This window comes from Trichosurus vulpecula, chromosome 4, assembly GCF_011100635.1.
Source record: "Trichosurus vulpecula isolate mTriVul1 chromosome 4, mTriVul1.pri, whole genome shotgun sequence".
NCBI classification, from domain to species: Eukaryota; Metazoa; Chordata; class Mammalia; order Diprotodontia; family Phalangeridae; genus Trichosurus; species Trichosurus vulpecula.
In genome coordinates, this window is record NC_050576.1 from 163,629,318 (window position 1) to 163,643,172 (window position 13,855).

Sequence of the window (13,855 nt, forward strand, 5' to 3'; positions counted from 1 at the left end):
ATGGGACTGGAGAGTGAGTGGGCATGAGCAGAATCACCCCTTTCTCTATGTTTTTTTAGGAATTTCACATCAACTGGTACTTCTCATTTCTCTCTATAGCTACTCAGCCTGTGGCATTTATTAAATATTTGTTACCATGCACAGTGCCTAGCACATAATGGGTGTTTAATAAATGTTTCTTGAATGAGTGAATGAATGGCTATACATAGCCCTGTACTGAATTCCATTGAAAGCTACAGTCACTGTTTTGGCCATTGCCTAACTACTTCAAGCAAACATACTTATCTATCATCTCTAACATGCCCTGCCCCCCAGATAGTGGGCATACTCTGAGAAGAGTAATAACTGAGGATGTGTGGTACAGAAATAAATTCTGTGGACAGCCACTATATGATCCTAATTTGAAAACTCAGCTTTGCATGGATTGGATGTTAGGGAATAAAATTGAAGGCTCAATTTCAATCAATCTTCATTTTGATAGGGTTTGGGTTCTAATGGGGGAAGACTACTTAGGTTCAGCAAAGAGTTTCTAGGCTAGAAAGTAACATTGAATTAGATGAGATCACAACAAAACATTGTTCTTGCCAACAGAAGGGACTATCTGGCCTTGCTCAGCTCTCAACAAATCTAACATCAGACCTTGGGTGGAAGGATGGTGGCTCTGTGTAGGCTTTCAAGAAAGACTGAAATGGGGTGTAGTTTTTGTTTGTTTGTTTAAAATTTATTTATTTTCAGTTTTCAACATTCACTTTCTAAGATTTTGAATTCCAAATTTTCTCCCCATCTCTCCCTTCCCCCCACCCCTGGACAGCATGCATTCTGATTACGCCTTCCTCCAATCTGCCCTCCCTTCTATCACCTTCCCCTTCTCTTCCTCTTCCCTTCCCTTTCCTAGGGCAAGATAGGTTTCTACACCCCATTGCCTGTATGTCTTATTTCAAAATGGGGTGTAGTTTTGACTCTGCAGCGACCCATGAGAATTCTCTGTGTCCATATCTGCATTTGAGAAAAGCATTTTGATGATGAACTTGGGTTTAGCAAGGACCCCATTTCTAACATTTAGTGCAAAGATAGCTCTTTTGGGTCTATATCAAATCTCAGCCCCTCTGAGAGCTGCACTGCCCATGACAACTGCTTAGGACCAGTGGGAACAAGTCTGCTTTTAGATTAGAGAGACTGTGATCAAAATACTTTTGTAATAAGACAATCAGACAATCAGAGATTCCTGGAAGTTAGTGTCTGTAGTTAATGGAGAAGAGGCTTCTTTTATCTCACTTATTGTGCATGTTCTGGAGTTTTCCTTACGTTCACAACAACTCTTACTATTCTAATGGGTAAACCAAGTGGTCTCATGCCAGTTTATGTCATCTAAAGCAGTCTTCCATATTCCTTCAACTTCTAGAGATCTAAGGAAGAGTATACAAGCAAGATTTTCAGCCAACCCCCTCTTTTTTCCAGTTTTCCCAGTAGTTAAATAAGACTTAAAGCATATTAGCCCTTGACAGTGTCTGAAAAAGTGTAACTAGAGAGCTGTCTCTGGAATGCACGAACACCCTTTCTTAGCCTTTGTTTGGGGAAGAAAGGGAAGGGAGAGAGTGTTCTCCAGCTCGCTAGCTTGCCATATTATCCTAAAGGCCAATAGGTCTTATTTTATTGGGGAAGGGGGAAGAGGAGGTAGATAACCTAGTCAGCAGAGCAAGGCTTTCAACAAAATAGATTATATCTTTCCAGAAGGGAGATGTATGTTCTGTGCCTAAGAGATCTTTGGATCGAGAGCCTCCTGTATCAATTCTGTGAATAACGCACTGGGATCGAGGTGATGAGATTTGAGATACATTCAGGGTGAAAGCCCAGGGCCACTCTCTTTTTGGTTATTTTTGCTAGGTGAACCTGGGATATGGATGATCTCAGCTGACAATATTCTGCAAACGGACATCATCTCTGGGGCAGTAGTGGCCAGGAGTCCAGGAATAGCAACAGTCTTTTATGACATTCCAGGAGTAGTGAAAACCTATAGAGAGGTAAATCTTTAAATCCCAGGGGTTAAGAGACCAAAATGATTGCCACCGTGTGTCGAAATAATTGTTGTTCTTCCTTTTTCTCGAAGAGATCCAATGACATGAGGGTGATATCTAGGAGTCCAGTGACAAGACAAAAGTCATGACTGGCGATGGTCCTGCCAAAGTAATATATACCCTTGATTTCACCCTATCTAGAACAAACGTAGTCGATATTATCCAATATTGGGGTTTTTTTGTATTTCTATTTTATTTGTTCCAGAGAAAGTACACTCTTCCATGGAAACTTTAAGCAACAGAATTAGCATGGTGGCCAGAGTTGAGATCCCTGGCAGGAAAAATGGAATGATACAAAGAAACAGAAACTTGAACAGAGAAGATACTTAAAGCCATCAAACTTTATTTATAGAAACATGAAACAGCCATTGTTAAGAATCTGACTTTTTGGGATGCAACAGAAATGACTTGAACTAAGGAAACTGAGCTGAGCATTTTTATCATGACGGTTAGACATTTGTCAGCTTATTGTTGTCATAAATATTCTTCTTGCTGATTAATTTGAGGTTTTTCAGCTTTTGTGCTGAGGCCAGTGGTTTAGCTCTTCATTTTGTAGACAGCAGTAAGAGCCAGTGAAACAAGAACTAGACAGAACTTATACTAGTCCTCCTGTCACCGATGGGCTTGATGTCCTTGGGCATGTGGGTTGACATCCCTGAGCCCTAGTTTCCCTATGCAGTGCATCTAGTGGAGTCCTAGGAGCTTAAAGAGACTTCACGGGTCATCTAGTCCAGCTCCCAGATATCCCTGATGTCTGTTGATATGAGGAAAGCATTTTGTAAGCTTTACAGTGCTATAGAAATGTGAGGGGTTGATGTTGTTATTGGACGTGAGAAACAGGAAGCACTTCGGGTTTCTTTTACAAAAATGTCATGTAAGTTAAACAGACCGTTGACACCATTGTTATCACTATCATCCATTCATTTCTTTCATTCATTAGAAAAACATTTGAATGCCCATAATATAAGGTAATACTAGACTGAGAAATGTAGTAAAAGAGAATAAGTCATAGTTCCTACCCTTAAGAGACTTAAAGTCTAGTGGGGTTGGGGCATGGAGGAAGTGGAAATACTCAAAGAATGAGAATGTAAGGCAGGATGTGATATGAGAAAATTGGAGGAGGAGAAATATTTTGTTGAAAGGAAGATGAAGGAAGTAGCATTTAAATTAGAACTTGAAGGATGGAGAGGATTTTGACAGGTGGGAATGGTGGGTGGGTTAAAACCCTCCAGGGAGAGCAAACAGCAGGAGCAAGACCTGCTTCTAGAATAAGCGTTGTATTATCTTGGTAAAGGTGAGCAGGCTTTGTGGTAGCCAGTTTTGTGGTTCCTATAAAGACAATTTGTAGGTAGAGGAACTGATTTTTTTCTTAAGGATAAAGATGATACTAAATATAATTGACCTTTTTACGTTTTTGTTCTGAATTTATCAAACATCCAATAAAATGGGCATTTATATATGTGTGTGTGTGTGTGTGTAGTGGAACAAAAAAAGGATTATACATGAAAATACATGAAACTCTATTTTGTACAGTTTGCCTTTCTTTTTAGGTATATAAAAATTTCAATCTGTAGTTTTAAAAGCTGCATTGATTGTTCTTCTTTGTGGCCTTCTGATTTCTTCTCTGCATTAAAAAAAAAAAATCCCCATTGACTTGCTTTTCTTTGCTTTCTTTCCTTCTACTTTTTTTTTCTTTCACTACCCTAATCCTATTTCCCTTTGCCCTCCTACTTAGTCAAAAAAAATAAATCCCATATTGTCTGTGTTCAAAAATGTATGTTTCATTCTGTATCTTGACTCCATCACCTCTTTGTCAAGAGGGAGGTAACATGCTTCACCATCAGTCCTCTGGAATTGTAGTTGGTTCTTGAATTGATCAGAGTTCTCAGGTCTTTTCAAGTTGTTTTTCTTTATAACATTGTTATTGAATAAATTATTCTTCTGGTTTGACCACATCAGTTCATACAGCATTCTGTAACCATCCATTCCATCATTTCTTATGGCACAGTAATATTCCACTACATTCATTCACCATAATTGATATAGACATTCCTCAATAGATGGATTCCCCTTTAGTTTCCAGTTCTTTGCTACTACACAAAGAGCTGCTATAAATATTTACACATATATATATATATATATGTATATATAAATATATAGGTTTTTTCCTCTTTCTTTGATCTTTTTAGGGGTATTGTCCTGGTAGCGGTTTATGCACAGTTTAGTGATTTTAGGAGGATGGTTCCAAATTGCTTTCCAGACTTACTGGATCAGTTCAGAGTTATATCAACAGTCGGTTATGTGACTGATATTTCTATGACAATTGAAAAATTACAAAGATTTCCTTTACATACATTATCTTATTTGATCCTCACAATGACCTTAAGATGAAGGTATTAGGTATGATTATTCTTGATTTTCAGATGAGGAAACTGAGGCTCCGAGGGGTTACATGACTTACCCATGGTCACACAGCAGCTAATAACTATAAAAGGCAAAATTCAAACCCATGCCTGTCCTGAGAATGAGTATTCCAGTAGAGGTTTGTGGAATCCCTGATTTCTCCTTTGGTTTGGTGACAGGTGGTGGTTAATGCTTCTTCAAGATTAACTCTCAGCTATGACCCTAAGACCTACCTCACCAATACACCTAATTCAACTGCATTCAGCCTCTTCATCACTGCGGGCAGGAGTGGTATCAACCTTAAAGGTCAGGAAGCTGTCCCTGGATCTGTGTGAGTGCTCCCATCTTTCCAGTCTAACCCTAGTTGTTCTTCCCTCTGAGCAGATAACTCCAAATCCCTTTACTCTTCTGTTTCCTCACCTTTACCTAGGGTGAGTAAACAGCTGAATAAACAAGTCAGAGAGGGTTCTCTGTCATCAAAATAGGTGAAGGAAGAAAGCTATGAAATGTTTCTCCCTAGAGAAAGCTGTCTGTCTTGGATAGTTGTAACCCTCCCTGAAAGCAAGAGGTAGAAGAGATGACATTTCGAGACTTTTATCTTTTGTCATCTTTCCTTGTCTGTATTTATTTCAGTGATTGAGAATCAAAAGAATATGATTTGTGTTTATTTTTTCCCTATAAAAATAGGGTTAGCAACTCATTTATTCATCTCTTTTTGCTCACTAGGTTCCTGTACCTCAACTCAGACCTTTGCCATCACAGAAATGCTTCTTCCTGAGACTCTTATGCTTTGTCATGTACAGTTTAGTAATACAATGCTAGACATTCCAGCAAGCAAAATTTTTGATGTTCATTCAGATTTCAACATTGACAAAGGTAAGCTCTGCCAGTTATAGTCAGTTTACCTCTTCTGTTTACTTCTTTGTATAAGTTGTCACGTCCTCATTGAATAGAAACTACAGTGTTCCCCAGTATTATCTGAGATACAGCAGCTAGCATAATATTCAATTAACATTTTCATCAAGAGCCTACATTGGAACCTTAATGCACATTATTCATATTTAAACTGTTGGGGGCAGCTAGGTGGCGCACCGGCCCTGGAATCAGGAGGACCTGAGTTCAAATCCAACCTCAGATACTTGACATACTTACTAGCTGTATGACCTTGGGCAAGTTACTTAACCCAATTGCCCTGTCTATCCTCTAAAAAAAAAAAAAAAGATATAAACTCTCAAGCCTGGCATCCAAGATCTTTGTACTCACTGCCACCTCTGTCCCAGGAACCTCATTTTTTTATCCTCCAAAAATAATTAGTGGGTTCCAGTGTTTTTGCCTTTTTTACACCTTTCTTTACTCCTTTCCATTAAGCCATATCACTCATTTCCTTCAAAAATGAGTTCATTTCAACAAGTGTTTGCTAAGTACCCACTACATATATAACCTGTGCTAAACAGCGAAGGGGAAACACAAACATGAGAGACTGGCGGCACAGGGCTGGCCCTAGAAGCAGGAAGCCCTCAAATCCAGCCCCAGGCGCATAGCAGCTGGCGACCCTGGCCGAGTCTCGTACCCTGTGTTTGCCTCAGTTTCTTCAGCTGTCAGATGAGAATAACAGCACTGGCCTCACAGCGCAGCACCCGGCGGCCCATGATGGCGCTGCACAGGCGCTGCTTCCCTTCTCTTACTCTTCATGCACTGCAGTGCCTGCCTCACAGGTGTGTGTGTGCGCACACCCATATAGGGGTATATACGATACATATGAGACCACCAAAAAGCAACGTATGATTAAGTGCTAGAATGAGCCATAGCTAGCAAGTACTCAGGAACTGGAAGAAGAGGAAAAATCCACATTGAAATTGTCTTAAAATACCTGAGTAACAAACTTGCTTCTGATCAGGGGTGGAGGGCAACAAAGGCTGATCAAAATGTGTTACTTTGCATTTTGCACATCTCATTACAAGGGCTTTTAAAATAAAAAGGCCTGAGGAAGAGAAAAGTGCCCATGTACTTGCACCAAAATAGATATTGTAGAGTAGCTACGATAAAGAAAGAAGAAAAAAGAAAACTAATGAACTCTGAGTACAAACTAAAGTATAATTGTCTCTCTTTATTTTTCTTGCTTTTTTTTGAAATATAGCTAATATGGAAATATGCTTTGCATGATTCCACATGTAGAATTGATATATTGCTTGCCTTCTCAGTGGGTATGGAACAGGGCGTGGGGGGAGGAGAATTTAGAACTCAAAATAAGTAGTAAATTAAATACTTTTTAAAAAGAAATTAGTCAGGACATGCAGAATTTCATAAAAAAAAACAAACTCAAGAAAGGATCCTGAATATCCTTCCAATATCCATATACAGATGATGAAAGTTTAAGCAATAGGCAAGATCTCTAAGCCAGGGAGCTCAATACAAGGAGACAAATTTGACCTAAGAGGTGTCACTGAGGCTAGGTGGGATGAAACCCATTGACCAGATATGGCTCTGGGAAGGGTATAGCTTGTTTAAAAGAAACAGGATAGAATAAGGCGAATTTGACAACGTTACCTATTAAAAACATATATTCATGTGAAGAAAACTAGGAACCACAATGGGAAAACTTGATGGAGAATATTTGGGTTAAGATGAGTGGAGGAAGAAACAGAAGCAATTTTGTCATAGCATATTACAGATCACCTGAAAGAAAGAGGAAATAGATGAGCATCCCAAGCCTGGAATAGAGACCTGATCTAGTAGTGATGGGTTCTTCATTCTTCTAGACATCTGTTGGAGCTCTGTCTCTTCCAAAAGCAAACAGCTAGCAACTTCTTAACTTCCCTGAATGATAATTTCATCCTTCAGAAGATGAAGGGGAATTTCTGTTCTATATCTGATTCTCAGTAACCAGAATGGAAACAATGAAAACCTTAGAGGGGAAGTAACCACTCCCTCTTAGAATTTGTGATTGAGGAGGAGAGGAAATCCATGAATAACCTGACATGCACCCTAGATTTTAGGAGAGCAGAAAAAGTTAGGTTTCTCCAGACTACTCTAAAAGAATGAAATTCTGAAGCCACAAAAAAAAAAAAACATTTGGTTGACAAGGAAAAACAGGAGGATAACCGTTAGGAGAGGGGTAATATGAAAGCAAGACATGCTCTTGTAAAAATAATGTCAGGAGTGCTAACGTTCACAATAACCTGAGGCTGATGAGGAAAATTAAGGAAAACAAAAAATGTCTTTTTTAGCTATGTTGGGAAAAGGACAATAAAAAAAAGCTTGTTGCTTGAGGTGGAGAGAATGATAACTTTACCTCAGTTCTCATGACTCAGGATTCTCTGGAATAGTCTCCTTTGTACTTTCTTCCCATGCTATAATATTCCATCACATTTATATACCACTCTTAGTTCAGCTACTCCCTTAGATTCTTATTCTTTGCTCTTCCTTTTACTTTTCTCTTCAGGATCAGGAAATTGATTTTGCCTGCAACTATTCCCTTCCTTTTGATCCTCCCTCTCCCGGCCCTGCTCCTACCCGCAGCCCCACTATTGTATTTGATGTATTTCTATATCAAAATGTTGGGAGAGGGAGTGTATATTCAACCCTCCTTTGTTCATTTCAAATAAAACTGAGATTCTTCTACTGTCCACTCCCCTACCCCTTCTGTGTTTGTGTTCTGCTTACACGCTATGAGCAGCTATGAGAAAGAGCACTTTTCACCCTATTCTTCCTTTTCTGTAAACTAGGGTGTTCCTTTTACCCCGCTTTAAACCTATAGTACCATATCAGTCCTCTCCTCATCCTCAGCTTTTCTTATTTAACTCCCTTAGTACCTTTTGAAGACAATGAAATTCTGAAGGTATTTGTTTCTTCTCTCACTTTAGAAGGTTAGCACCAGATCATCATGCAGACCCTTGCAGTTCCAGCAAATTGACCTTTCTAGGTTTCTTTTCACTTGTGTTTGTATTTTAAAGTTCCTGCTCAGTTCTGGTCTTTTCATCAGAAACGTTTAAAAGTTCCTTATTCCATTTAAGGTCTGTTTTTTCCCCAGTAGGATTATACTTGGCTTTGCAGGGTAAGTTATTCTTCATTGTAAGCCTCGATCTTTTGCCTTTTAGAATATTAGATCCCTAGATCTCCTCTTGTGTTAATAGTAGAAGCTGCTAGGTCTTGTGTTATCCTGACTAGTTCCTTGAATTGCTTCTTGCTGGATGCTTACAGTATTTTTTTCTTTAATGTAAAAACTAGATGTTAGCTGTTGTATTCCTGCAAATTTTCCTTTTGGGTTTTATTTCAGGTTATTGGTAGATTTTATCTTCATTTTGCCTTCCAGTTAAAAGAGATCTGGGCAGTTTTCATTTATTTTCTTGAAACGTGGTGTCCTGGTTTGTTTTTGTTTAAACTAGTGTTTTCAGGGAGTCCATTGATTCTTAAATTATCTCTCTTTGACCTGTTTTCCAGGTCTGTTTTCTATACCAGCTCCATTTTATTTATTCAGTCTTTTCAATTTTTTTACCTTTTTTGTTGTCTCATGGAATCATTTATTTTCATTTAGTCTAATCTAGTTTTCAGGATTATTTGGATAAGTTTTGCCACTTTGTCTTCTAATCTGTTCACTCTCCTTCTATTTCTTTCCTCTAGCGCTTTTATTTCATTTTTGTGGAAAATCCATTTTTTTTTCCTGTGAGTGTTTGCTTGCAGTTGTTACAATTACTTTTTTCTTCTAGGTTGGATTTTGGGGCATCTCTAGATCTATCACTCCAGCTTTAGTTCCTGAATTAGGGCTTTGTACCAAGGCTAGACTTTGCCTCCTGCTGGTATTTGTTCTTGCTCTGGGTAACTTTAATTCCTATGCTGACCTCTACATCCTAAGGTCAGAGTTTCTGGATCTTTAAGGTTCAGTGTGCTGATTTTTTTTCTTCCTACAAAGGGATATTTACTTCAATGATAGAGCAAAAACAAAGCACAAACATTTTCCCCAATATCTTCACAGCATACTTTCTCCTACAAGTTCATGTCTAAATGTGGCATGATTGCAGGGTGAGTCCTTCTGCTGGCTTGGGGTCCCAAAGGTCACTCATGAAATCATTGTTTGGTCTCTGGAATAATAATTCTATAATAGCTACAAAGCCTAGCCTAGTTTCTGTTTCTTGCATTCCTGTGGCTCACTCTTCCAACCAAAGTCAGAAACGTCATTGCCTGCACCTAAAAGAGAAAATGAAAAAAACCAGTGATGAAAACCTATTTCTCCAAGGACCATAGGACCTCAAAGTGGAAAGCCCTGTGGTCCTTCCCTATACTGCATAGTTCTCACTCTGTGCTATGAGAGAGTCACCCTGAGTTCCCCTAGATGCACATGGAGCAAAGAGCCAGAGTGCTGGATTGTTAGGATCCACCTATGGCATATCTGGATAGAGTTGTAGGGGCCTCAGAGCCCCTGGGTACCCAGGTTGGCTACAGGTTTAGCTTTGCTCTGCCGCCCTGTCCCTACCACTCTGGTTACTTCTAGGTTGCCCACTTTGTTCTACCAAGCACCCTGGAGGTTTCTGGTGGGGGTGGGGAAGAAAGCTCCACTCTTGCTACCTCCAGACACAGAGACTTACAGGATATTCATATTTCTGGCCCATCTCTGGTCATAGTGGAAGGCTGCCAGCTTGTAAACCTAAGCTGACACTGGCTTTGCTAATGGCCTCCTGCTGACTTTTTGTGCAGTTCAGGGGAAGAAGTCATTTGCTGTAGTTTCTCATATTTCTTGATCACTATTCGGTGTGATGCAATTCTCATATTTTTACTAAAATACTTGTGGCAGGGCTGGGTAGTCTGATATGATTCATGCAGCCACCTTGGCTGCAAGTATACAGCATGTATTCTGATAACCAAGTGCTGCTAACCTCCCCAGGTCGCCAGCCTGATGGCTCCAAGAGAGTATTCAGTGCATATGCTCAGGCTTTCCCCGCAGATACAGTATCCCTACTCCTCACCAAATGTTGCTCTCCTACAAGTTCTTAGACTGCTCTCCCTCCCAACTGCCCTGAGCCCTCCCAGGCTTGTGAGCAGTGCTGTTGGCCCCCAATTCATTATTGATCTAGGGGAATGAAAATGGGTTATTAAAATGATGGAAATCTCAATTTGACTCACCCTACCTTACCTTTGGAATATTCCTTTCAATCTCTCCAGCTCTGTAGTTAACGTCACTCCATAGGCTAACCACACTGTATCCACACAGTTCTGGAACCATTAAAATCAAATGTGCCAACATCCCTGGAGCATCATTCAGGGCTGTCAGTCTACTCCTCTGTGACCTCATGCACCATCTGTGTAACTTTCAGGGCCAGAGTATCTCTCCCTGGCTACCACTCACCTATGTATGTTGTCTTTTCCCTGTTAGAATGTTTGTACAATATTTGTAACCCCAGCACTTATTACAGTGCCTGGCACATAGTAAATGCTCAGTAAATGCTCTGTTGGCATCTTTCAAATAAAAAAATGTGGCCCAGATTTGGACTGGCATCCAATTGAATTAATTCACCAGTATATTTGTCTTGAAAAGATGTTGCAGATGGATAGTGTACTCAGTCCAGAATTGAATAGGAGAAAGAGATTTTGGAAAATGTACAGCATTTTCAGTGATCTTTTCCACACCCCCAAAAAATTAAAACATCAGTATTATCACGTTATTCTCTGTATAGCTGTGAATCAGAAAACATCAGAATCTCATTTTGAATAAAAATTTCAGGTGACTCAAAGGGCAGTGGGAAAGCTGTATGTTGGATGAGGGGGGCAGCCAGATTTCAGGGTTTAGAAGCAAGTGGGAGGAGAGGAAGTGCAGGCACTGAATTTAGCCTTGTAAAGATTTAAACTGAGAAAGAGATGAGAAACAAAAGAAAATAGAAATAGAGTTAGTGAAGATTTCTTAAGGATGGAGGAGGCTTGAAAGTCTGCTGAGAAAGGAATGAACAGATGGAGTTTGAAGAGAAAGAGGAGATGACACTGGAGGCAGTCTGCTAATGAAGATGGGAAGATGTAAGATCAAAGGTACATGTAGAAGAGGTAGCCTTGGCAAAGAAGGATCACCTCTCCATCAGATCCTGGAGTAAAACAGGAGATAACAGGGGATGATGTCAATCAAAGATATGTGAAATAAGAGGAGGAGCTTTCAGAGAATGGCCTCAGTTTTTTTTAGTGAAGTAGGACTGGTAAGTCCTCAGCTGAGAATGAGAGATTTGGTACTGAGGGAGACTTGAGGAGATATGAGGAGATTTGGAATGGACACATGGTAGGCTAGAGAGTAGCTACTCTAAAGGCCCAGTTGAAATTAACATAAATTTGCTGTAGATTCAGCAGTTTGTTCACTTCCTCTAGCCTCTATTTGGTAGCAACTAAGCCAGAGCAAAGAAGGTAGATGGTGGGAGTAATACAGGAAGGGTATTTCCTACAACGTGGGAAATGATCCCCCAGGATAAAGTGTTGATGGGTAGCAATCTACAATATTGGGAAGAACCAGTACATCAAGAAATACATCACCGTTGAATTATGGAAAAGGCCAGAAACCTTTGGAAGAAATCATCAATAGGACTTCATGACTGATTGAATATCAGGGTAAAGGGAAAAGATGAGCCAAATTGCTGAGGTTTTGAACCTGCCTGACTCAAGTGTGATAGTACCATTGACAGAAGTTACTAGGGTAAGCCAAAGAGAAAATCATGAGTTAAAATGCCTTTCAAGTTGATTGCCTTCCTTTAAGAAGCCGATTCAATGCCCACCGTTCTTTCCTATTCCATTATTTGTTGATATGTTGGTTTTTAAGTATTTGTCAATAATTTTCACATATATGTGCTCATTTGTACATATGTTCTATTTCGTTGGTATTCCCCTGCTTAGGCCAGAATTCTGTAACTGATTTAAACTCACCACTGATTTAATTTTCATTCCCTCCAACTCCCCTCTCCTTTCCCTAAGTTTATATGCTATTGCCTTTCCCACCCTGTCTTTTTCAGATTGACCACTAAGAGCCCTGTGAACCTTCCTACTAAGTGTTTCCCTCTCTCTGTAGGGGTTTATGTCTGCCTAATCACAGTCCGATCCCAGTCTGAGGAGCTTCTTCAGGCCCTGAGTGTGGCTGACACCTCAGTCTATGGGTGGGCCACACTCATCAGTGAGCGTAGCAAGAGTGGCATGCAAAGAATCCTCATTCCCTTCATCCCTGCGTTTTACATCAACCAGACAGAATTGATTTTTAGCAGCAAACAAGACATTGGAGAGATAAGAGTTCTGGGAGTGGACAGAGTGTTAGAGAAACTGGAGGTATGTTTTAGGATGAGCCAAAAAGAAGGAAAAAGTTTAAAAATAAGATCTATATTCTTAGTGCAGATGGTAAAAGGAATTCGTGAAAATCTATTCACAGCATTCTGTTTTGGAATCTCGTGTCCTGCTCTAGGATCTACAGTTTAAGACTGTAAAAACGTGAGGTGTTAACTGTTTGTTGTTTAGTCGTTTTCAGTCACATCTGACTTCGTGATCCGATTTGAGGTTTGCTCAGAAAAAATACCAAGAGCAGTTTGCCATTTCCTTCTCCAGCTCATTTTACATTTGAGGAAACTGAGGAAACAGGGTTAAGCGACTTGCCCAGGGTCACACAGCTAGTGCGAGTCTAAGGACAGATTTGAACTCAGGTCTTCCTGACTCCAGGCATGGTGTTCTATCCGCCGCCACCTGGCTGTCCCTACCAGCTCTACATTTATGATCCTGTGACTTTAGGCATGTCATCTGTTCTCTTTGTACCTCCCTTTTCTCACCTCTGAAATGAGCAGGTTGGCCTAGATGATCTCTGTTCAGCTCTAACATTTGGCACTTCTTTATGATTCTTCCTCACTCCAGACTGGTCCTCTATCCTCCTACACTGCCTAGCTGCCCACATAGTCTACCATGGACACACGTAAATAATTTTAAAAGATTGGAAAGAAATATTAAAGGACACGTACCTGGAGATGAGCGCTTCTTTTAAATACCCCGAAACCGTGCTTAGTCCAATACCTTAGCCACTTCTACTTTCTTCTCTTCTACATCCCCCAGCATCCTTGGTTCCCTTCAGCTAGGTAACTAAAAGGAGAGGGTTTGAAAAGGAAAAGGATAAAGATGATATTAAATTAAAAGGTTTTTGCAGAAAATAAAACAATGCAACCAAGATTAGAAGGAAAGCAGAAGTCTGGGAGAAAATTTTTACAGCAAATGCTCTGATAAAATTCTGATAAAGGCCTCATTTCTCAAATACGTAAAAAACTGAGTCAAATTTATAAGAATACAAGTCATTCCCCAATTGATAAATGGTTAAAGGATATGAACTGGCAGTTTTCAGATGAAGAAATCAAAGCCATCTATACTCATTTGAAAAAAATGCT

The 13,855-nt window shown here is 39.8% G+C and overlaps 1 protein-coding gene across 1 annotated transcript in view; it reads left to right on the plus strand.

The window, feature by feature from the left end:
- Positions 1 to 13,855, plus strand: part of NUP210L (nucleoporin 210 like) — a 117,186-nt gene that overhangs the window by 97,814 nt on the left and 5,517 nt on the right. Inside the window, exons 33-36 of the mRNA XM_036757428.1 lie at positions 1,885 to 2,021; positions 4,658 to 4,784; positions 5,205 to 5,354; positions 12,511 to 12,772. Coding sequence (XP_036613323.1) covers positions 1,885 to 2,021; positions 4,658 to 4,784; positions 5,205 to 5,354; positions 12,511 to 12,772 — 676 coding nt within the window. The remainder of the gene's footprint in view (positions 1 to 1,884; positions 2,022 to 4,657; positions 4,785 to 5,204; positions 5,355 to 12,510; positions 12,773 to 13,855) is intronic.